General features: G+C 32.8%; 1 protein-coding gene and 6 long non-coding RNA genes across 7 annotated transcripts in view; 3 read left to right on the plus strand and 4 right to left on the minus strand.

Moving 5' to 3' along the window:
- LOC139907389 (uncharacterized) overlaps positions 1 to 20,943 on the minus strand; it is a 53,895-nt gene extending 32,952 nt beyond the window's left edge. Inside the window, exon 1 of the long non-coding RNA XR_011783959.1 lies at positions 20,673 to 20,943. This is a non-coding gene — a long non-coding RNA (uncharacterized lncRNA). The remainder of the gene's footprint in view (positions 1 to 20,672) is intronic.
- LOC121131427 (uncharacterized) lies at positions 414 to 1,587 on the plus strand. Its single transcript, XR_011784020.1, has 2 exons — positions 414 to 1,011; positions 1,114 to 1,587. It is a non-coding gene; the product is annotated as an uncharacterized lncRNA (long non-coding RNA).
- On the minus strand, positions 4,732 to 6,579 carry LOC139907407 (uncharacterized). The gene is made up of 2 exons (XR_011783994.1): positions 5,926 to 6,579; positions 4,732 to 5,606 (listed from the first exon to the last, which is right to left on the minus strand). It is a non-coding gene; the product is annotated as an uncharacterized lncRNA (long non-coding RNA).
- On the minus strand, positions 9,340 to 10,337 carry LOC121131422 (uncharacterized). Its single transcript, XR_005869051.1, has 2 exons — positions 10,080 to 10,337; positions 9,340 to 10,013 (listed from the first exon to the last, which is right to left on the minus strand). It is a non-coding gene; the product is annotated as an uncharacterized lncRNA (long non-coding RNA).
- Positions 10,511 to 12,494, plus strand: LOC121131421 (luc7-like protein 3). The gene is given in 3 exon segments (XM_071893835.1): positions 10,511 to 10,867; positions 10,870 to 11,766; positions 12,367 to 12,494. Coding segments are annotated over 3 exon segments (1,119 nt in total). The 5' UTR covers positions 10,511 to 10,653; the 3' UTR covers positions 12,375 to 12,494.
- On the minus strand, positions 19,992 to 20,666 carry LOC139907390 (uncharacterized). The gene is made up of 3 exons (XR_011783960.1): positions 20,262 to 20,666; positions 20,071 to 20,210; positions 19,992 to 20,008 (listed from the first exon to the last, which is right to left on the minus strand). It is a non-coding gene; the product is annotated as an uncharacterized lncRNA (long non-coding RNA).
- Positions 20,944 to 22,770: 1,827 nt separating the features above from the next.
- LOC139907415 (uncharacterized) lies at positions 22,771 to 23,759 on the plus strand. Its single transcript, XR_011784012.1, has 3 exons — positions 22,771 to 23,450; positions 23,504 to 23,643; positions 23,719 to 23,759. It is a non-coding gene; the product is annotated as an uncharacterized lncRNA (long non-coding RNA).
- Positions 23,760 to 24,433: the final 674 nt, after the last annotated feature.

The following is a 24,433-nucleotide window of genomic DNA, read 5'->3' on the forward strand; positions in this document are numbered from 1 at the left end:
AGAGCCATTCCAAGAGAAACAGATCTGAAAGAAGATTAGGCACCATCCAAAAGTACAAAGCTGTGTTCCCTGCATTTCAACGAATCTGATTTCATCTGTGAGTCTAAAAGAAGTCAGACCCTTGACAAGGCTCTAAAGAAGAGGTAAGACAGCTGCTCACTTTTGATGCGTATAACTGTCCTTCTTTTACAGGTATCTCAAACCAGATGTAGTACCATCCCTATGGGCAAACTGTCCCAACTCCTTCTCAACTCCTAAAGCTTCATTAAGGCCAACTCAAGCTGTCACGTAGGGCTCAACAGTTCAATAAAATGAGTTCTGTGGAAGAACTTGTTGACAAATTGGCCAAGGAGACACTCCATCATACTTCATCCTCATCACAAAACCAAGTGTTGCCCTTTTGAAGCTATCCCAGAATTGAATGAAACAGAGACCTGGGAAGACATTTTCAACAAGTTAGTGAAGTTTCTCAACTCCTCAAGATTGAACCTAAGCAACCTTCTAAGCTCTCTTTCATTCATGAGCAAATGGCTCTCCTCTTCACCAAAACCAACAGCTAGATAATATTCACCTTGTCTTCTTTCAACCGCACTCATGTGGGAGAATGTGAGCTCAGGACTATGTGGAATATCCTAAACGTCAGACACCTGGATTTGGCTACGAAAAGAGAGATGAGCTTCGTGAACCAATCTCTGAGAAGAACAAACTTTGCCTCTCTTTCTTGAGAGATTTTGTCGACTTTCTCATCGAGTGGCAAAACATTAAAGCACCTGGCCTCAGAAACCTTCCTAGCAACAAAGCAGACGTGCTTTGCTACAGCAGATCTGGTAGAGTATCTTCTCCTAGATGTAGACTTCTCCTATGTACTCCTCGGCATGTTCCAGTCTGATCCCATCGAAAGAAGGTTTGGCTGGTACAGAGAACTAAGTGAAGGTATCTACTACATCAGCGTGAGACAGATCCTGGAAGCAGAGAAAAATATTCGTATTCTGAGTCTTGTCAGATTCTCAGGTAAATAAGATATTTGTTAATAGTAAGCTTCTTTATTTAGGTATTACTTATTTTTACAATATAATAATATCATAACAATATTTGACTTTTTTAAATTTTCAGGTCCGACTACTTCAGAAATTAAAGGTCTGCTGGATGAAGACATGGTAAAAGCTGAGCTCATGGATGCTCTCTACTTAGTTGCCGGGTATATTGGTTTTTCTTTGAAGAAGATCAGCTGTACATCATGCCAAGAGTTAATGGTCATCAGAGACACACCTACGGACTCAATAACCTTCGATAGCCCAACCAATCAGCATGTAGACCTGAAAGAGTTCATCGACATAATGAGCAGAGGGGGGTTGTCGACTCCATCCGACCTTCTCTACCTCTCCTGTCTTTATGCTTACTCCATGTTATCTTACATCACAGCTACTCCTGAAGAGAAAGACAGTTTACTTGGCACACCAAATCCTAGAGCTTCATTTGTTGCCACATTCATAGACAGGATGCAGGACAGTTTAAACTCTGACATTATCGCCGTTGTGGGAGTAAAGTGCAAGGAAGGACACTCCTGGTCAGCTTTTCTTCAAATAATTTCATTTGCTATGTTTAATTAAAGTACTAATAAAATACCACTTCTATTAGAAATATATAGCCTCATTTTTATTATTTTGATGATTTTCCCTAGCAAAATACTTTTTAAAACCTTTTATTTTGTAGCAAAACACTTGAAGAGAGACATTCGATTAAGAATAAACAAATTTAAATAAACAAAGACCCATATTGGATGTAATAATTCATTACGTTTCTTATGTTGTGTTGTGTTGGTTGGTCCTTTAGATGGTTATTTTTTGGGTCGTCCTTATCTCATTAATTTGGAAAATGTTACCAAAGCCGACAATAAAACTATTACAAGTATTGCTGTTATAAGTATTAGCAACGTTCTCGTCTCAGATTTCAGAGGCGAAAGACTGAAGGTTTTCATTATACATCAAGGGTACATCGAATTGAGAGAATTGGTACCTGAAACCATCAATCACGATAGCGATTTTTTTATAAAAAAACACTCCTATTGTTAACTGTGATTGTGAGAGAGTTTTTAGTGTGATGTCAGACATAGATATACCGAAAAGGTCCCGTTTGACGGAGGGTCATGTCAAGGATATTATGATAGTAAAATGGAACATTGATTTATGGAGATAGGTAAATGTTATCATAAATCATACAAGTATTATTATTACTATTTACTTAGTTTTTATCTAATTAACTTACTATATTTTTAAGTATTTAAATTTCATAATGGAATCGTTGTAAAATAATATATTAAAATGAAAAGGTATGTATTATTTAAAATTGAAGAAACAATTTTTAATTCTTTATTAATATTATTACATTTAGAAATTATGAAATCATTCAACTATACTCATAGTTAATACCAATGTTCCATTTGATTATCATATTCTTGACGTGAGCCTTCGTCAGACGGGATTTTTTTGATACATTTATGTACGACATTACGTTGGAAACCCTCTCGGAATGATATTTAACGATAGAAGTGTTTTTGTATGTTAAAAACTCTATATTGTGTTTGATAGTTTATAGTGCCAATTTTCTAAATTTGATGTATCCCTATCATCTACAGACATTAATTTTGAATGGTTCAAGCGTAATATCTTGGCATAGATTTTCTACGATAGTTACACTTGGGAGTAGCGATAATTTCTCTTTCAACGCTTTATTGGTTACCTGGATTGGATTTAATTATGTTGAATATACATTATTTCATACAAAAGTGGATCATTCTTCAAAACATCTTTTGTTTTATAGATTGCATCATAGTTTCCATACATAACATTCATATACTCTTTGACTGAATTGAAGTGCTTGGTGTAGTAGTCAATTGTTTTAGATCACCTGAATTAAAAATATTTATATTCACTTCAGAGATGATTGTGTTTGTATTTTAAAAGAAATCAGGTCAGAGCGTTGCTATTCTGTTCAGCCTATGAGCAAGACAAGTGATATGCAACAAAATTGGAAAATGTTGTTTAAGGTTTTTGGTTGCTTTAATACAATATGACGCTCCGTTGGTAATGAAAACCTTCAGTCTTTCGCCTCTGAAATAAGAGACAAGAACGTTTCTGATACTTTTTACAGAAACACTTTTAATCATTGGATACCTTCCAAATTAATTAGATAAGGACGACCCAAAAATTAACCATATAAAGGACCAATTAACATTGCAGTCATGGACCGCTGTCAAGTGTCAGTAGTTTCGGCCTATGCAAGAAATATATCCTTCCCCGCAAGTTTTTTTTAAAATCTTGGTCAACACTACTTTACTTTGAGACTCCCTTGACTTGGTGATGGAGAATCGAGAGGGAATTACTTTTCCAGTGTAAATTTCCATAAACTTAACAAAATTTGGAGGATTAACGATATGGAGTGGAATATTGCTATAGACAAGCATTTTGATTATATCTTCTGTAAAATTGGAATGTTCATTAATTTTATGACTTGTTTACAGTTTTATATTCCTTCTGTGAATTAGAGTTTTACTGCGTTGTTCTACTTTGAACATCATTTGGGCTATAGTTCTATAATTACAAAGATCGTATGCCTAAAATCTAGAATTCTCGTCGTAACTCCATATATTTTTACATAAATTACCAGCGATCAAATAATATTTATCAACTAATTTACCCTTTAAAAGCTATTATATAAATGTTAAATAATTTTGAAATACAATATTGTTAATCAATTTTACATTTATTTTTATTTGAAACAAATTTATTTTGAATATATACAATTGAATTTTGTTTTGTTTTTTAAATATATGTATTAGTGGCATTATATGATAACATTTTATTTTATTTTAACATACGTAAAGGAAGATTACAAACTATCAAATTAACATAATATCTATTTTTAACTACTATAGTAAGCAATTTCATTTATGGTTTTATGAAACTCGTAAATATATGACATGAATAAAAATTTCAATAACGTTTTTATGATTTTGTTTGTCTCAACGATGACAAGGTAAATTATTTATGGTGCATTTCATAATATTGAATCCGATTCTTGGAAATAACAATTTTGCAATTAAGAAGAACTAAATTATTAAAGGTATCAACGCAAAACATGTAACAAAAACGTATTGATGACTTAGAATTCGATAGATAAACTCTAAACAGCAGTTTCTTGTGCATAAGATCAACTCTCTCCATACCTTTGTTCAGAGCATTACCATTATACATGAATTACTAGATATATGGATGAGTGGAAATTTTATAAGTCAACAAAATCTCAGAAGCTCACTTTCTTCTATTAATAATAACGAAGGAAAAATATGTTAACTCTTTAATAGTCCTTCATTAATACATTGAATGATGACATAAAAAAATAGCTGTATTTGAATTTTCAAACAAGGAGTGAGCTACAAGTCTGACATTGGAATATTTTGGATTTAAAAAAATAATGTAAATATTTATAAACAATATAATTATAACTGACTATAATTATCCGTATAAATCTTCTAAATTAATTTCATAACAGTATCTTTTATTAAAAAAAATAGATGCCGTTTACATGAATAGTAAAATTGGAAAAGTTGTTTGAAAAGATATTTAAGAGCATAAGAAGCTTCTTTTTATCAAGTTCTAAGCATAAATGGAGAGCTTTGGAAGTAGTAATTTATGTATTGTTTTATATAATAATATTAAAAATTAAATTATTAAAAAAACCTTTATTATACAATAACTATCTAACACAAGCAACAAGAAATTTTAACAATATATTTCAGTCATTAAAAATAGTATTTTAAAAGTATAAAAAATAATCATCACTATATTATACACAAATTCCTTATTTGGTTAGGTTTTTGTGGTTTAAAATCAAATAATTAGAGACTAATAGAACCGACTATGTAAATAGTAGGGTTATAGTTGAATTAATATAATATTAACGTTTTTAAAATGGCAATACGCTTCGTTTAATTGGACTCTATCCCGTTGTTCCGATTGTGTATAATAGGTATCCATATTTCTCAGTAGTTTGATTCTGAATTGCATCTAACTTTCTTGAAATATTGATGAAGCAAAGTAATTGTAAGTTTTTTAATAACTGTATGAAGTTCGAGCAAGCAATTAAATTGACCAGTCACAGTGTCCATTATTTTAGATGAAGATTTCAGAAACACTAAATCCGAAATGTAATAATCATCTTAATACAATAATTTAAACTAAGGAGCTCACAAAAACCATAATCTGATAACCTTCAGTAATGGATTTTTCGATTTTCCTTACGCTTTAATTCTACACTATTTTAAAAAGTTGAAATGTCAAATTTATAGATTATCTATCAAGACGTTCCGACTCATAAAATATATGGATATGAGGCTTATACCGAGTCAATGATGGGATCAACAGTAAGGGAAACCACAAAAGGGGTTGCCAGATGAACATTGTGTTATAAAAGTTATTATAGTCATGGTCAAAGGATGAAAGTAAGGGTTGGAATGAATGGGATAAGGAAAATCACTTAAGAGGAGTCATTGACAGGCTTATTTCATTTGTAGGGAGGGAAACCATCCCTGGACCACCGGGAAATCCCTTTAACTTTATAAGACTATATATGCATAGAATATGATATATCTTTGTACGCTTATGCCGATAACTCTTCCTCGAAAACCTCAACGCGTTTGATCATTTATAAAGATATCGTAGATATCATCCTATAGGTTGACATTGTAGTATGTAAATTAGGAAAACTAGTTTACTAATTATCTTGAAATGTATCACCCAACATAGATTATCCTTTTTTGATGAAATTTAAGGTAAGAAAGGCCCATCCAAATTAATTAGGGATCAGATTGGTGTTTTTCATCTTCCTCTTACTAAAGTCCTTCCGCCACTATAACTAAGGAAATACACTTGCTGTCTCGTTGTAAAATTTGACACTTGAATCCCATATGACGACAATGAAGTAGATACTTATCCGCCTCGTGATTTGAGGAAGAAATAAGGAACTTATTCCTTTACTTTTAACGAGTCACACACATGTAACTAATGCCATTATTAAAAGTCTTAAGTATCACAGCAGTAATAAACAATATCCTTTGAATAACTAACTGAAAAGGTGAGCTTCAGAAGTTTCAGAGTCATATTTGAGTATGATTTTGTTTTCTTTCCATTCTTTCCATCTCTCTCAGGGCTGTCACAGCTAATCTAATAAAACTTCATGACAGCTAAGCTGCTTTACTCTCAAACATTCTTCAAATTGTGAGGGTTACCACGTTAATTTTGGTTTCTTTTATTTAACATACCGAAAAAATTCCAATAATATATAAGTTTTTGAATGAGAGCAAATTATTAACTTATTGAAGATTTTAAAGGAAAAAATGGTATAACAAATGGTGTCCGGACGTTATGGAGACAGCGGACTCTATAGAGACAGTTTGGGTTTACATTTTTTCTGTCTCCATATAAGAGACAACAGATTTATGTCATATTAGCTTGCTAGATGAATTTATGTAATGTGTTTGCCATCAGACAATATAAAGGGAGACTTACAGCAGATGAAGGGAGGTGAGAATAGTTAAATGAGGAGTTTGATCTGCATCCATCCCGTTCCTAAAATATCCTATTCAAACGTCTTCTAGATTCTCATTTAAATCTATCTTTAAAATGAGCAATTAATCCCATATAATTATAAAATAAATGATTGAACTTTTACTATTCTGAATAAAAAAATTATATGAATGGTAAATAAATGGTTCTGATATTAATGGTGATTTTTATTGGATCAAGTTTCTCTGACTCATTCAAAGCATTAGGAAACTGGACTTGACATTCATCATGTTGTCAGCAAACTTGACTTTAGTGGTTCCCATCAATTCAGTTTTGTTGGGAATTACTTAGACTTGTTTTTAGATAGTGCCACGATAGTACGTCTTGTAAATCTGGAGGGACGAATTGCGTAATTCATATCATTTTCTTTATCGGATATTTTAATGGATGTTGTACTATTAACAATACTTGAAGCTTTTTGACAAGCCTTGAAAATTTGTCATTGCCCTTAGTGGAATTTCGATCCTGAATCATAATTCTGAATATCTTCAAAAAACGATAGAAATCATGACTTCACTTTCTTCATTAATGTTCTTGTCCACGTGAAACTGTATTCTGAATTTGCACAACTTAACATATACCATCAAAGTGGATGATCTAGGAACTGTCTTTTTATTGGTTCTAACCTTTTTACCTTCCTCGTAGGCTGATATAATGATGGAGAACAAATGAATATTTGTTTTGATTTATCAGCTTTTCGTTGGTCAAATGGACTTTCCCATAACAGAGTCAGTGACTGATTGAAAATATCAATTTCAATATTTTTCTCCACAATTTCAAATCCTTAGTAATTATGTTATTAATTTCTTTGGTATTGGAGAAACACTGATTTCTGTTTCTGTTGGGGATATAGGAGAATCTGTTTTATTCAGTGTTTTCCTGCATCCAGTGCAAAGTCTATCAAAAGCTGCCTTTAATCCCGAAGCGAAAATATACTAAAAATTTGAAACATCCCGAAGATCTGTTCCATAATACTTTTTTTGTCTTTTAACGGTAGGAATAGCTTGTAAAAATACACTGATTTGAAAATTAAACCGATGAAACCGTGGATAAATCCAATAACATCCGTATCTTCTTTTTATCAAATCTGGTTTTTTTTTAGAAGAGAAAAAAATGATGAAATAGTTTTAAAGAACAAAATACATAATTAAGTGATTTTATAATATACTTTTGAACAATAACGACAATAATTTTCTTCATAGAAAGTATTTCAATTTGTTTCAAAGTTAAATATTATTTTTAACGTTTGACCTTTAATTAATTTGATACAATAGATTTATTATTAATGAAAATAGTATTTTATGTAAATAAAATTTGGTACTTACTAAAATGAAATAATTTTTTTTTTAAATGTTATTATTTATTTTATTGGTATTTTGACTTTAGAAAATATAAAAAACAATCCATGAAAATGATGGATGAATTGGATCTAATTTTGTAACGACACAATTTCTGAAAACCCCTTTCAAATTTAATACTTCTAAGTTTTCATTGTATCTAACATTTTAGAGCTTATAATATCGACTTAGATATTTCAATTTTTCATGTTAACACCAATATTAAGTCTGAAATAAGTGGAGATGACTAGTCTTTGTGACTGTCCAGATGCTGTTGTCACCGATGCCAAAGCATACTACCTGATTATTTTGCTTGTTGTAGACGGGGTCAACGGTAAACGTCTATTCATCAGAGAAAAAAATACGGTTGCTGTTGTGTTTCAGGTCTTTCAAGAGTTGTTGAATCGATAAAGACGGAGTTATTTTGACGTTGGGACAAAAATCATGACTAAAACGATACTGACTAAGACGAAAATATAACGAAGGCGAAGTAAAAGATAACTACAACGAAACAATGACGATGTATGACAAAAATTATATTATGACACTGACAAAACTCTGACAAAAACAAATTGCATACGATTACGAACCCAAAAAATATCAATGCAACTACAGATGCTGATGGTTCGTACAGCATGCCCCCATGGTCTTACAACAAACTCATAACACAAAACTTTTCTTAAAGCATATTAAATTTCATTAATAATTAAGTGTCTGTTTAATGTGTATGAATGTGTTACCAGGAATATGAAAATTGCACGTCAGAGTGGACAATGTGCTAAATTCCCATCAAAGCGGACATTGTGCAAAATGCCCGATCAAATTATAAAATTTCCAATAGAGTGGTCAATGTTAATTTTAACTTCATTTACATTGTCAGGTGAAATGATTGTGTGTAATTTGATTATTGAAAAATCAATGCTAAACAATTTGGTTAAGTTGAAGATTTGATTATTATCAATTTGATAGTCTGGTGTATTTTCATTGAAATAGATATGAACCACTGTTCCAAAAAAAGGATCATTACACAACACTTCCCTGAGCATTAAGGATCCCTTTCAATATCCTATAATGCACCCCAGCTCATGGGTTGTACAAGTGAACGCTGGTCGAAAAGGTGGGTCGTTATTCGTAGAACTCTTGGAACTTTTTTTGGTATTATATTTAGTGGTCTTTGTAAAGGTATGTGTAACTTTGGTGGTGGTTTATGACCGACATGCAGCTCCTCTGCAGCCAGAGGTTCAGGTGTTTTTTAATACTAAAATGTAAGCCAAAAAGGTGAGCAATTTGAATGGACGTGATAAAATTTGGGCATATCAGGATGACTACAGCAACAAGTGAAGATTTAATAAAAATTTACATTAGAATTGTTGATCCTATTTCATAATATTCGAACTAACCAGTTATATATTTCAGATAAATATTATTAGTTTGTTCAAAATAGACATAAACAAAAAACTTGTTTAAATATACTTTTCAACATAAAATGTAATAATTTAAAAAAAATCGCCAACATAACTAATGTTACCCAAATATATCCTAAACATAAACACATTCACCAAATAATCTAATTTTTCTGCATGTGGTTCTATTATGGCATTTACATTTACAAAGGTGTCCTTTTTTTTGCAGATGAACTTATTTGTTTGGAGTATGTGCAATTGCACCACTTAAGGCCTTATCCATTTCCATCCGACAAAATTGATTTGATTAGTCGGAATGTAACTTCCTTATCTCTGGAACTTCCATCAACACTAAGGAATTACTCTTTGCATGGCTCAGACATTGAACTGTTTTAATACATAATTTTTTGTCCGTAATCTATTATATATGTTCTCTGCTACATGGATCACAACAGCCAAGACGTAGTGGGGATCCGTTTTTCCACGGTCGATAATTTGAACTTGGCATACTGAACAAACCACTGTCCCTAAGCCAACTTACTAGTCTTGTTGCCACCAAAAGAATGTCTCCATTTGCTCTCTCATATGATTTCTGAGATTGTGAGTGATGTGGATTTCCAAGCACAAGCTCACTTGCACAACCCGTGATCCTAAGGTTATAATAGACTATTAGAAGGGATTCTTAATGCTCAATGAAGCGGTGGCTAATGACCCACCTTTTCAACCAGCAGTTCACTTGCACAACCCATGGACTGGGGTGTATTATAGGATATCGAAAGGGTACCTTGATCCTCAGGGAAGCGGTGGCGGAGGGTAATCATCCAAATTTTGGACCAATGGTTCATTTGTACAATCCGGGGTGTATTATTATAATAATTAATAACTCAGTATAGTGGTGGCGATAGATTTTTATTCCCCTCGTATACAAGCGTTTCTCTAGCGTAACCTGTGGCCCGGCGTGTATTATAAATTATAACTACGTACAATAAATACATGAGTGACGTGACTGAAAAGCGACATCTTGCGAAAATATTATGACAAATATTGACCATACTATTTCTTCAGGCTAACGGTGCTCGATGCGCTACTTGGTTTAATGCTTTACTTAGAAGCAAAGCTAGAGAAAAGAGAGAGAAGAGTTGTAGCTATAACTTAGTTGGAAGAGTGTAAAAACAATAATAATTAGTGAGGACGCCATTTTGTGGTTGTCGTTGTGGAGGAAAGTCTTGACACAAGTGGACTGGAACGGAGGGGAAGGCGGATTCACGTAGCAGTGTCATTAGCAACAAAATGGCAACATCTCAAATTGCATCCATGTTGGATGAGCTCATGGGTCGAAACCGCAATGTGGGTCCCAAAGAGTCTGTGCGTGAGATCCAATGGTTTGACTCCGAAGTATGCCGCTATTATCTGGTCCAATTTTGTCCTCATGACCTATTCACGAATACAAAGGCGGACCTGGGGCCTTGTCCCAAGCTCCATGATGAAGAATTGAAGAAGACCTTTGCGGAGAGTCTCCGGACCACTACAAGAAGACGCAGTACATCGACGACTTTTTGCGCTTCTGTGCGCGGATGTTGAACGAACTCTCTTCACGCATCAAGAAAGCCAAGGAGCGACTCTCCCTCACTCAACACCAGATGCTCCAGGTGGACTCGCTTTCCCCGCAGCACAGCGAGATCCGGGGACAGATTGAGATGCTGAGTGAGAAGATCAATCAGTTGGTGGAAGAGGCGGAGTCACAGGGGTGTCTGGGGCAAGTGGAGGAGGCACAGGGTCTACTCAAGCTCTGTGATCAGTTCCGCCAGGAAAGAGACAACCTCCGCAACTCCATCAATACAGGGGACAACATGATGCTCCAGCAAAAGGCCATGGAGGTCTGTGATGTCTGTGGGGCATTCCTCATTGTAGGGGATGCTCAGCAGCGCATTGACGATCATTTGCTTGGGAAACAACATGTTGGATATGCGCGACTTCGTGCAGCTACAGATAAAATCACGGAGGAAAGGAAAAAGTGGAGAGAAGAGCGGGATAAGGACTTGGAAGAGCGCCGTAAAAAAAGGGATGAAGATCGGAGCAAAAGACGAAAGCGAAGTCCCTCTCCTAAAAAAAAGTCAAGGGAGCGATCATCCTCAAAACGTGAGAGACGACGAAGAAGCCGCTCGCGGAGACGTAGTCGCTCCCGTAAAAGAAGTCGCTCTCGTGGAAGGAAAAGTCATTCTCCTCGTAGTGGAGGAGGAGGAGGATCAACAGCAGGAGGGAGTGGTAGAGAAAGTAAAGGTCGTCGAAGTCGCTCTCGTGGAAAAAGAAGCCGGTCCAGAGAGTCGCGTCGACGTGAGAAACACCATAGATCTAGAAGCCGTAGCAAGGCATCACCTTCTAAAAAAAAATCGTCTGAAAACGGTGAGGATGATTCCAAATGTCCCTCCAAGAAAGATTGAATTTTTATTTCTCCTCATTTAATTTCATTATATTATATATATATTCATATTCCTATGTCCTTCCTCAACCCCCTAATTCTCATAGATATAAATCTACTTATATATATATATATATTATTGAGTATGCAACTTCTGTCATTTTCTACTTGTAAAGACGCTAGATCTACGACATTAAAAATGGTTCTAATGAGTTCTTAATATCCTTCCCCGCAGGCCGAGGATCACCTTTTCCAGTCAAGACTGACATCCATTAATTATTAGGTATTACTGTATTATTAATGAAACTATCCCCCTAGTTTGTTGTTTTTATTTTTATACTTTGTTTCTATCGTTATTCTTTCTTTGCGCTTTCAATCAAGTGAACGCCGATAAACATTCAATCAAGTAAGTGACACTGTTTATAACACAATATATTCTTTCAGTACATACATCGTCTTACCAAAAGTTTAATCAAAATTTGTACCCTCATCCTGCGTTGACGGATCTTAAAAGATTCATTAGCCATTCATAAATAAAAGGTATTTGATTCACAATTCAATCTATGTATTATATTATATCTTAGTTTCTTAATTATTTTCCCTTTTGAAACGTTTAAAAAAAGTCTTTTGATGTGAGTCTCATCTATTTTTTTCAAAAAGAAACGTTTCTTATTAAAAAGAACAACAACAAAGCAAACGGGGACCTACACAAGTAAGTCATTCTACTCTTCCTCCTACGTCTTTGAATGAATTTTATAGAAATAATAGGAAAGAAAAACAAATCGTGAAATACCGTATTAACCAATCCTTTTTTGTTGGTGTCAAAGTATTCAAGAAAAAAATAAATAAATATATATCTTTCTATTTGAGTAATAAATATGCGGTTACAATTAAAATGTGTTTCATTTCATTACAATTAATTATATGGATATTGGTTCGATGCTTTCGTATCCCTTCTAGCAAGGCCTGAGATTCTCGTCTTCTCATGATATTCGTTCTCTTTAATTTATGTTAATTATTAATAATCCCTTTTTGTTTGTCATCAGAGGATTTGGTCGGGGTTGGCGAAGTTGGTGGCTCATCCGTTCCAGATAGCGTTACAGCAAAGTCCGTTAAGTGCTTCATTACAACCTCGATATAACCCTTTCTCTTCCCCTCCATCGTCAAATTACTATTGAATGTGCTACAGTTATTAACGATGAGGTGTGGGGCATTGTTCCCCATGATATTATTCAATCTCTGCCATAATGGACACTTGAAGACTCAGGGAGGGAGTCCATGTTCGCATTCAACTCTTCCTGATGGGATTTTTACTTCTTCGTTGTTATTCATGAGTGTACGGATTTGAATCTTGATTTCAGACACAATGTCCAACTTTCCTTCAATGACTTTGTTTCGTTTCCATTGTAGTGCATAGATTTTTCTCTATATATGGAATTCATTCTTCTTCATATCGGCTAAAAGGACGTCTCTTTTGTGATCTATGCCTGTGGTAATAAAATGAGTAAAGTTAAGTATGGGGTTTGATATGTATAAGTGATGTATAGAATATTTAAAAATGGAGTTAAACTCATCAGGTTGTTACCTTTATTGCATGATGCAACCCCTCCTCTTAAAACTGGTCTTAACTCTTTTATCTCTACAACACAAATTCAGAATATCGCCATCCCCTCACTGACTTTTTTATTTAAAGTATTTATTTTATCAGATAAGAAATTATTTGTAACCTTTTCTTGAAAAGAAATTAGCATCTTGCTTATTATATTTTACACAGATGGCGTTTTATACGAAATCTCAATCAACCCAAACAACCCCCCCTCATGAAAAACCAAGGAATGCGATTGAAAAACCCTTCCGAATTTCCACAGAACGCCTGCTCTAAAAAGTAATAGAAAAAATGGCCCCAAAAAAGTTGGTAGTTTGAATTCTAACAGTGGCGTCGTAAGTCCCCTTTTTTGGGGGGAGGGGGAGGAAAGTCTGTTTTTGGTGTTATCACACACGGGATCTAAAATGGTCAAACGGATAAGTTTGAAATTTAGCAAACAGACGTATATTTTTGACCGAAATAAAACCTTTTTCCCCTTCTCTCTTTCTATATCTCTTTTCTCTCTGTTTCCTAGGATCCTGTGTTAACTTCGTCAGCTATTTTCAGTTTCGTCTCGTCTTCGTCATCATTTCGTCTGTGTCATAATATTATCTTCGTCAGACATCGTCATTGTTATCTTTTATTTCGTCTTCGTCTGAATGTTGTCTTCGTTATAATTTTTGTCGAAGTTTCGTCTTTGTCAGAGTTTCCTCTGCATTGGAAACAATTTTTCTAGTTAGATTTATATTTTCTTAGTAATAAATAACGTTTAAATAATAGGGTTTGAAAGTACAAAAAAATATGTCAATTTGGCCCGGAGTAGGTTCATAACCCAGAACCAAATCATTGTAATTGGCAAATTATTTGAGACTATTTACTTTTTCTGCCCACAAGTTGGGCTCATAACCCAACATCAATTCACTGTTTTTTTTATATGACTTTTAGAGTATAACCAATTTTTTTAATAATATGATCAATTCGACTTCCTACTGGGTTTGCAAAGGCGGTCACAGATGCGTCTGTAGCCTTCCCCAAATTAAGGATTTTTTGTCTTTTATTAGAAATTTGTTTTCGTTTTTCTGGCAAATTATGTAGCAGAGCAAAAAATTTAATAGTTACAATTCTCTCTGTGTAGCTATGGATTTTGGAAATTTTTTGAAATTGAAATTTTAAAATTTTCTTCCTAAAAAATAAATTTTATGTGAGTAGCTATGGATTTTTGAAGTTTTTTCAAAAAAAAATATAGATTTTTTTTCTAAAAATCCAAAAACCAAGCCCCCCTCAAAATATAATCCTGGGTCATCATCATCAAGAATGGGGGCGCAGGCCTAGAAACGTTTAAAGGCTAACTAGCATTTGTTGAAGTAAAATATTCAAAATCCGTTAAATTTTAGTCCAGGTTGTGAATCATTCATGAATCTGTGAGGAAATTTCTTTTTTTTACATACATTTTCATTCTTTGTGGCCAGTGTTCCTTTTTATGTGTATTCGTAGTCGTAATAGGCGAATATTTACGAATTTAATTTGTTTCGTGTTCTATAATTTATTAATTACACTGTCCAACAACAAAAATGGTAAAAAAAAACAGTATATGCTCAATTTAATAGAGTCTGATTCCAAATTCGGCCTTATTTTTCATCTCAGAGCCTCTTAGCCTTCGGGAAAAGGACACATATATATATGGGGGGGGGCTATTTTTAAGGTTCAAGGCTATGTTAAGCCCTCGTTGTGGAAGATAAGAATAAATTATGTTAATATATTTTAAAATCTAATGTTAAAAAATTCTAAAACCATTTTTAAAATGTCTGTATCATACTTATAACTCGAGTTATGATTGTTTAAAAAGGAAAATAGGTGCTTTTTAATCAGAGGCTCATAGCTTCAAGACCCATAGATTCAAAAAGTTTAGAAGTATCTCATTGCATAGCTGAAAGTATGAACTTTAATTGAAAAAAAAGAGCCTCCCCAAAAACGCTCTATATCATTGTCAATTTGAGATAAGGCCACGACAACATTTCAAGACTACGAACACTAAGAAAAGAGAACATTTGGACTAAGGTTAATAGAAATACATTTCTATTAACCTTGACTTGGACCAAAGAATGAGAATGTCTAAGAAAAAAAAATTCTCACATATTCATGTATGATTCACAAGAGACTAATATTTATCAGATTTTATATATTTTACTTTACAAATATAACAAATGCTATTTAGCAATTTAAAGTTATGGTTCTTAAACGTTTCTAAGCCTGAGACCCCCATTCTTTATGCTGACCGTCTTTGTAAACACAGTAGGAAGTGAAATGGATCATATAAGAAAAAAAATTAGTTAAACTTTAGAGGTCATATCAAAAAACAGTGAATTAGCGTTGGGTTATGAGCCCACTAGGTGCTCCGCTGGAAAAAGTAAAAAGAGTCTCACATAAGGGGTTCATTCGCCAATTACAACGATTTGGCGGCGGGTTATTGTAATGTATTCGTGTCTCCTTCCCTCTGATTCTCTTTTATTGTATTTTCTTGTATGTATATATATATATGTAAAGTACTGTTTTTAACTTTTTATAAGTATAAATAGTTTTATATTCTATGTATATACCAGAGTAGGTTTTTGTTTTACTAAGAATATAGATGTTCCAATAAATAAGCCTTGTCCTTATTCCTCCACGCCTTTCCTTCTCCTCATTTCTCTCGGTCGTCCTGGATCCCTCCTTTTAATAAATAATTGGTAATTCTGCAACCTTCGTCAAGACACAACAGTTATGAACCTACTCCGGGTCATACTTATATGTTGCACAACTTGTGGGCTGATGAAATACATATTAGGGGCAATGTAGAAAATTAGAGTGGGCTAGTGTAAAATGCCCAGTCAATCTATAAAATTTCCAATAGTGTGTGCTGCAATATCATCAAAACGCGTAGAACGCTCATAATACGTATAAAAATTGAAAAATATTTGACGGTATCTTATATTTTCTGGGATTCTAACAGGGTTGCCAGATTAGCTTTTTTAAGTAGTTTGGCCTTAAATAATTAGATCTAGCCCAGTGGTTCCCAACCTATGGGTTGCGACACCAATGCCATGGGGTCGCTAATCGAGTTTGACCCGAACGTGAATATTATATATAACACGGTAAAAAATGAAGACAGTTAAATAAATACAATTATAAAATTCTCACTATGAAAATAAATGCAACATTTCCTTAAGTCACTCAACACAACGTCTGAGACGGTATTGAACATGTTTTGGTTTGGTTGCGCCACCATTGTCGCTCCTCCAATCAGTGTTGTTGTCGCACCTGCAGTGAAAGTGAGCTTTATTCGAGTGATTGTTAACCCTTTAAAAATGAGTGTAAGAAAGAGAAAATACTGCGATGATTTCTTGAAGTGGCGATTCACTGACATAGTTAATGCCCATGGGCCTTGAGTCTATGAAACCAGCTACACTTCAAAGACATCTCTAAACTAAGCACCCTGCTTTAAAAGATAAAAGTATTGTTTTTTTTTTTAAAAGCAAAAGTTGATGGTGTTAAAAGTCGCCGCCTTGATAGCAGTGGATTATTTCAAAACAAAAATTTAGCCGCCATTGAAGCTTCATACATGGTTGTATTAAGAATAGCACAAGCTAAAAAACCACACACAATAAATGAGAATCTAATTTTTCCATGCATCAAAGATATTGTGCGTCTCATGATCGGTCCTGAAGCAGTAAATAAATTATCGCCTCTATCCGTGTCAAACAATACGGTGAAACGAAGGATAACAGATATGTCGGAGGATATTTTATGCCAAATTATTCAAGAATTAAAAGAAACTCCTACTGGGCTGTTCAGCATACAACTTGATGAAACTATTGATGTGACAAACTTTGCACAACTTCTTGTGTATGTTCGTTATTATAAAAATAAAAAAATCAAGGAAGATTTCTTGTTTTGTATGCCTCTGCAAACGTTAACTACTGCTGCTGATATTTTTGATTTAATTGATGATTTCTTGAAAGTACATTCAATCGAATGGGTGAAATTGTGCGGAGTTTGTACAGACAGGCCACCTGCAATGCTCGGTTGTAAGTCTGGCTTCCAATCGTTAGTTAAAAAGATGAGTCCAGAAGTAATTGGGACTCACTGCATGATTCATCGACAAGCCGTAAATGTCGTTAAATCAAGGTCACTAGCAACACGGCTCTTCAGAATTTTATGTGGAGATTTGGGTTCCCCATGAAGCACTATTGTTTTACACAGAGGTAAGGTGGCTCTCGAAAGGAAAGGCGTTGAAGAGATTTTTTGAATTGAGAGGAGAGCTGCAAATATTTCTCGATTTTCAAAATGCCAGCGAATATGAATCATTGTTTACGGATGAATTTACGTTGTGCAAATTGGCATACATGGTCGATATTTTTGGTATATTTAATAGTATTAATACAGGATTACAGAGTAAAGATAATATCTTTTTCTGAAAATATATCGTCTTTCAAAATGAAATTGGAACTCAGGATCAACAAAATTAATCAAAAGAAATTATACTTGTTCCCCAACACTTGCACAACTTTTTGAAGAAGCGGCAAATGAAATTGGCATCGAAGACTTGTATGACTTGTATACAAGAACATTTGAAAAATATTACTGTTCAAATAAGAAAATATTTTCCTGATGAATATTCCAAATCTTTCCCCCTTACAATCAACCCTTTTAATGCCAGTGTATCTGATGTCACTAAAGCAGTTGAAGAAGAGCTCATCGACTTAAAAAAACAGCTTTGAAGCTAAATCATGGCTTAGTGAACTGCAATTACAAGAATTTTGGGCAAAAAATTTTAAAAAATTCCCAGTTATATCAGAAATCGCAATAAGGAATTTATTGCCGTTCCCAATAACTTACTTATGTGAAACAGCATTATCCCAACTTCACATCCTTAAAAACAAGTACCGAAATAAATTATATGTGGAAGACGACTTGAGGTGTGCCATATCGACAACAGAGTCCAGGATAGAATTGATAGCTAAAAAACTACAATAACAGCCGTCTCATTATGGTCAGTTCATAAATATACTTTACATAGCGGTGTGAAATTTGTTTGTTCGAATAATTTGGAATTGATTTGCAATTAATTAATGTTTTGTAGGAGCTTTGAAATTTTTTATGAATAAATTTTAAATTAATAATATATTTACGGAATGTAGAGTTAATTCACGAATAAATCGCAATATATGACAGTTTGTTATAGAAAAAATGAATGTGTATAATATATTTAAGGATTGGGGTCGCTTCCTGATTGCTTGTTCTAAAATGGGTCGCTATATTTGAAAGGTTGGGAACCACTGATCTAGCCTTTTTTTTACATTTTTGAAATAAATTTGTATTTAATAGGCTTGTTTTTTTTAGACATTTTTCAAGAAATTTAATTTAATAGGTTCTGAGGCCAATTATATTAAAATGTTACATCTCTGATCTTTTGCATTGAAATTTATAGAGTATTCAGACAATCAAATTATAGTATATTAAGAAATTATCACGAGAGACTCAATTTTATTTTAAAAACATACCTCGGCCAACAGGTTGTGCAGATGGACAGCTGGTCCCTAAGGTGGATCAAAACCTACACTGCTATCCTGAGTATCAAGGCCTCCTTCCGAATATATTATAAATATAGTTGATAATATTGTAGAGAAAAACGCGTGCAAGGAGGAGGGGGAAAAAAGACATATGGTGTCATTGTTTAAAATACTGATGTGATTATCATCTGCCTGCTTTATTATGATTTTTGAGGGTATAACGAATGTATTTATTAGCAAAATGTTTAATGAAGATATACTACGTATAATTGACTTCGACGTTTTTTATCCGTTGCAGTAGATTTGAAAACGTCATACTCCATGAAATTGTAATTCATTATGAACCTTATTCTCAGAATAATAGCTAATGAAACGACAAAGTAGAGTATTTGAAATATATTTGAAGCTCAAAGTTTAAAAAAGAAGGCTGTAATTAAATATAATCTACATACTAAAAAATAAACCATTAAACATTTAAGTTAAATATACAAAATTAAACAATTAAAATCATATAACTATTAATAATAATAAATTATAAATACAGAATATTGAAATAATAGATTGATCCAGATAATTTTTTCTTCTTTTACCATCGGAATTCAGTTAAATATGTCATAACTTTAGGTTGCAATACACAAGCGAGACGTGGAGTTTAATCAAAAAGATAATCACCCCTCTTCTTCATGTGGAAGTTGCTATATACAATTGTGCCCAGGATAGATATATCTCTACCGATGAGATCTAACTAATTATTAATAATAAAGTAAATGTCAAAATCATAAAATTAGACAATAAATATACTAATAAAAAAATTTTATAAATAAATTCATCGTAAAGATTTAGAGCAAAAGCTAATTATGTAGTAATGTCCGGCGATATTACTCCCTATTAAGAGCATCAAAAAAGATTTTTCCCCGTTATTTAGGTATGCTTATATAACAACCTACTATTATCATGAAGGATATACACAATTGCTAATTATAATGTACCCAATGTAACTACCCCTGTTGTTGTGACCATTTAAACAGTTGTTTTTGCCTTTTATGAGTTTTCTGAACACCACTTCTTGGAGCCCATCAACCATAGCTAAGCCTTAAGTGATAAAAAAGTAATATTTATTGACTATGTTATATTGGAAAACCTAATTATCATACCCAAGTCTTAAAGCGAAGTAAGTAGTCTCAGACAAACTAGTTGCAAACCATCCAAAGCTACTACCCCCGTTGTTGTGACCATTTAAGCAGTTGTTTTTGCCCTTTACTGAGTTGTGTTTCATAATTCTTGATATGTTTAGCTAAAATAGAATCATATTTTAGGGTTAGATTTAAAAAAAGCGAATACTTACTGTGAGATAGTACAAAATTCAGAGTTCCATTTCGAAATTAGTAAATATTTTATACTTTTTACTGATAACTTGATCGTCATTTGGTGTGGATGACTCAAAACATTTTTATATGTATTTCTATAAATGACATCAGTACCAACATCCTCTATTAATTTAATGATGGTTCCTTGGGAAGGGATATGTTTACCCTTGTATTTCTCCATAAATTTTTTGAGCGTAGATAATTATCAATGGATAAGGTACATGCAATAAGCATCGTTGTGAGATCAGAGTTAATGTTTGACTTGATGTATTCATCGTTAAATTGATTTTATAGATGAATATCCATACTCTAGTTATGAGATGAGGATAATGAGTGGCGTGTAATTCTAGACAGGGGACTAAAGGCACATTTATATCGACAAATCCAACAAACCATCTGTTTCTCATCCGGTAAGTATTTTCCAAATTCCTAGGCCTCCATTTTCAGAAATCCAGACAGAAGGCGACGTTATTTTAGGCATTTTATTCAGTTCTCTATCGACTATCCCCATCTAATATTAATATTGAATAATAAAGGCGGGAATGATAACGTTCTTGCTTAATAGAAGAAGATGTATATTATTTAATCAATGATGCCATAAGTATTTCTTCTCTTCTCCTCGCACGCTTTTGTATTCTTACCAAAATTATCACCCTTAGTTATGAGTAATCTTCCTGTAATGATGGGTTTGATGTTCTCTAACTAACAATATATTTTGTACTGCATAAATCTACAGAATAAAATATACATTTATAAAGTTATATATTAATAATATACAACAATCCCTCTTCCTTCATGTGAAAATAAATAAATAATTTCAGTTAAAGATATATTCTAAACGATACTCTTTTAATTGGGTTGGAATCGATATTTACTTTGAACTCTTGATCCAGCAACAGATACAATTGCACCACTGTCATGTGTAGCTATTATATTTTTGAAGTAATTTCCATGGGTATTCAATGCATCAATGGGTAATTTATTCAGTTCAGATTTTTGAATAGAATTGATGATCGAATTAGAGTTTTCTTTGAGACACCTGCATACTCTTGCATAGTGGCCTCTCTTACCACATCTTGTGCATTCGACGCTTTTTGCAGGGCAAACTTTCCCATTCTTATGAGGAAATTGGAAACCACTGTCTACACAATCTTGCTTGGCTCTTGTTCCACAATCTTCTACAGCTTTGATTTCTTCGATATATATTGAATCCACATGACTTTGTATTTACGTTCACACCCTTTAATATTAAATCATTTAGACTATTTTGATTATTCTTTGCCGTTTCTACTATTCTCCATTAATGTATACTTTAAATATTTTATTTGCACCATCAAAACATCTTAATTGTGCTTTTCTATACTTACGGTCTCCGGTCTATTAGTAAGACGTCATACTTGAATGTTCTTTCAAATAGAAGATATATACTTGTATCTCAGGTCTAACGATGATTAGATGTACTTTTTAAGCACTATGGAATGTAAGGAATGAACATCTACAGCCTCGTGTAAAAATTATTATAGTTTGCATTTAATTTACACACATGCTATTTACAATTTGTTATATCCACCTTGTATATTGATTGATATTCGTAACCAAAGTTTTATATTATGAAAATTAATATTTAATGCTATTTGTATCATATAATAAATTATAACTAATATTAAGACATTTTCTTGATAATATTATTTTGATTAAATAGTACCATATTTTGCATGAATATTGCATGTACATATTTTGGTGAAGGAAAGCTTATATATGTAGAAAATTTTCAGATAAGTTGTAATGTTAAAAAAATCATAATTGAGATATCTTATAAGTATGTTCGAAATTACCCATCGACCATCAAGTATGATTTATGAATAAAGGTTTGTTTATGTCCGAAAGATAACAGAGGAACCAGATAGTTGAATTTGTATTTGCGGGAGCTCACTATCTAGGGAGAGGGCCGACACAAGAGGAAAAAATTTATGTTTGTTACAACGTGACTCTTCCGTTCACAATTGCATCCAAATCTATTTCAACATTGCAAAATACGATAACAAGGTCGAATTTTGAAAATATTAAACTCCATACAAATATAGCCTACATTGCTCTTAACGAATTTAGCCTTTTAAAATCCGTTTTGTGATTGTTTTATATTTTTATATGATTATTTCATTAATTTGTCAAATCCTGTTTTTTGATCATGTTTTTTTTTTCTCGCCTCCTTTTTTTTTTTTTTTTTGTGAATGTTTTATTTATAATATGTACTGTCGACTTTTTTACGATTATAATAACTCTGACTGAGTAATAATAATGGCCAATGGGGTATTGCAGGTTAAAAAAAAAGAAAATCTTGAAATAATCATGAGAGACTTCTAATTATATCCGTTCACGCGTATCACACATATATTCTATTTTTCTATTTTCAAAACTGGTAAGACGTTTCTTAAATAATAACAATACACAGATATACATAGTATCAAGGCTAATAAAAATATAAGGTTATACCTAAGGGTGATAAATTTGGTAAGAATACAAAAGCGTGCGAGGAGAAAAGAAGAAATACTTATGGCATCATTGATTAAATAATATACATCTTCTTCTATCAATCATGAACGTTATCATTCCCGCCTTTATTATTCAATATTAATATAATATGAGATGGTGATAGTCTATAGAAAACTGAATAAAATCCCCAAAATGACGTCGCCTTCTGTCTGGATTTATGAAAATGGAGGCCCAGGAATTTGGAAAATACTTACCGGATGGTTTGTCGGATTTGTCGATATAAATGTGCCTTTAGTCCCCTGTCCAGAATTACACGCCACTCATTATCCTCATCTCATAACAAGAGTATGGATATTCATCTATAAAATCAATTTGACGATGAATACATCAAGTCAGACTTTAACTTTGATCTCACAACGATGCTTATTGCATGTAATATAACCTTATCCATTGCTAATCATCTACGTTCAAAAAATTTATGGAGAAATACAAGGGTAAACATATCCCTTCCCGAGGAACCATCATTAAATTAATGGAGGATGTTGGTACTGATGTCATATATAGAAATACATATAAAAATGTTTTGAGTCATCCACACCAAATGATGATCAAGTTATCAGTAAAAAGTATTTACGAATATCGAAATGGAACTCTGAATTTTGTACTATCTCACAGTAAGTATTCAATTTTTTTTTAAATCTAACCATAAAATATGATTTTATTTTAGCTAAACATATCAAGAATTATGATACACAACTCAGTAAAGGGCAAAAACAACTGCTTAAATGGTCACAACAACGGGGGTAGTAGCTTTGGATGGTTCGCAACTAGTTTGTCTGAGACTACTTACTTCGCTTAAAGAATTTGGTATGATCATTAGGTTTTCCAATATTACATAGTCTATAAATATTACTTTTTATTTAACAATTGTGTGTACTTAAGGATTAGCTATGGTTCATAAGCTCCAAGAAATGATGTTCAAATCAAATGTTTTTATATCTAAGATAAGTAATTAAGGTTTAAAATTTTACTGCATGGATTAACGTTTCTTTTCTTAGATAAACATGAAATAAATGAAAGTGGGATTCTAGAAGCTGTTCGTACTAAGATTGGAAGAAGATATGGATTTAAATCTAACATTATTTTATGATTTTGACATTTACTTTATTATTAATAATTAAGATCTTATCGGTAGAGATTTTTCTATCCTGTGCACAATTGTATATGCAACTTGCACATGAGGAAAAAAGGGTGATGATATTTTTTATTAAACCCCACGCCTGGCTTGTGTTTTGCAACCTAAAGTTATGACATATTGAACTGAATTCCGATGTTAGAACAAGAAAATATTATTTGGATCAATCTATTATTTCAATATTCTGTGTTTATAATTTATTGTTATTATTAGTTATATGATTCTAATTGTTTAACTTAAATGTATGATGGTTTATTATTTAGTATGTAGATTATATTTAATTTAAGCCTTCTATTTTAAACTTGGAACTTCAAATATATTTCGAAATACTCTTACTTTGTCGTTTTATTAGTTATTATTCTGAGAATATGGTTCATAATGATTTACAATTTCATAGAATGTGACGTTTTCAAATCCACTGTAACGGATAAAAACCGTCTAAGTCAATTATATGTAGTATAT

The sequence above is a fragment of the Lepeophtheirus salmonis genome, chromosome W (assembly GCF_016086655.4).
Source record: "Lepeophtheirus salmonis chromosome W, UVic_Lsal_1.4, whole genome shotgun sequence".
In the NCBI taxonomy this organism is placed as follows: domain Eukaryota; kingdom Metazoa; phylum Arthropoda; class Copepoda; order Siphonostomatoida; family Caligidae; genus Lepeophtheirus; species Lepeophtheirus salmonis.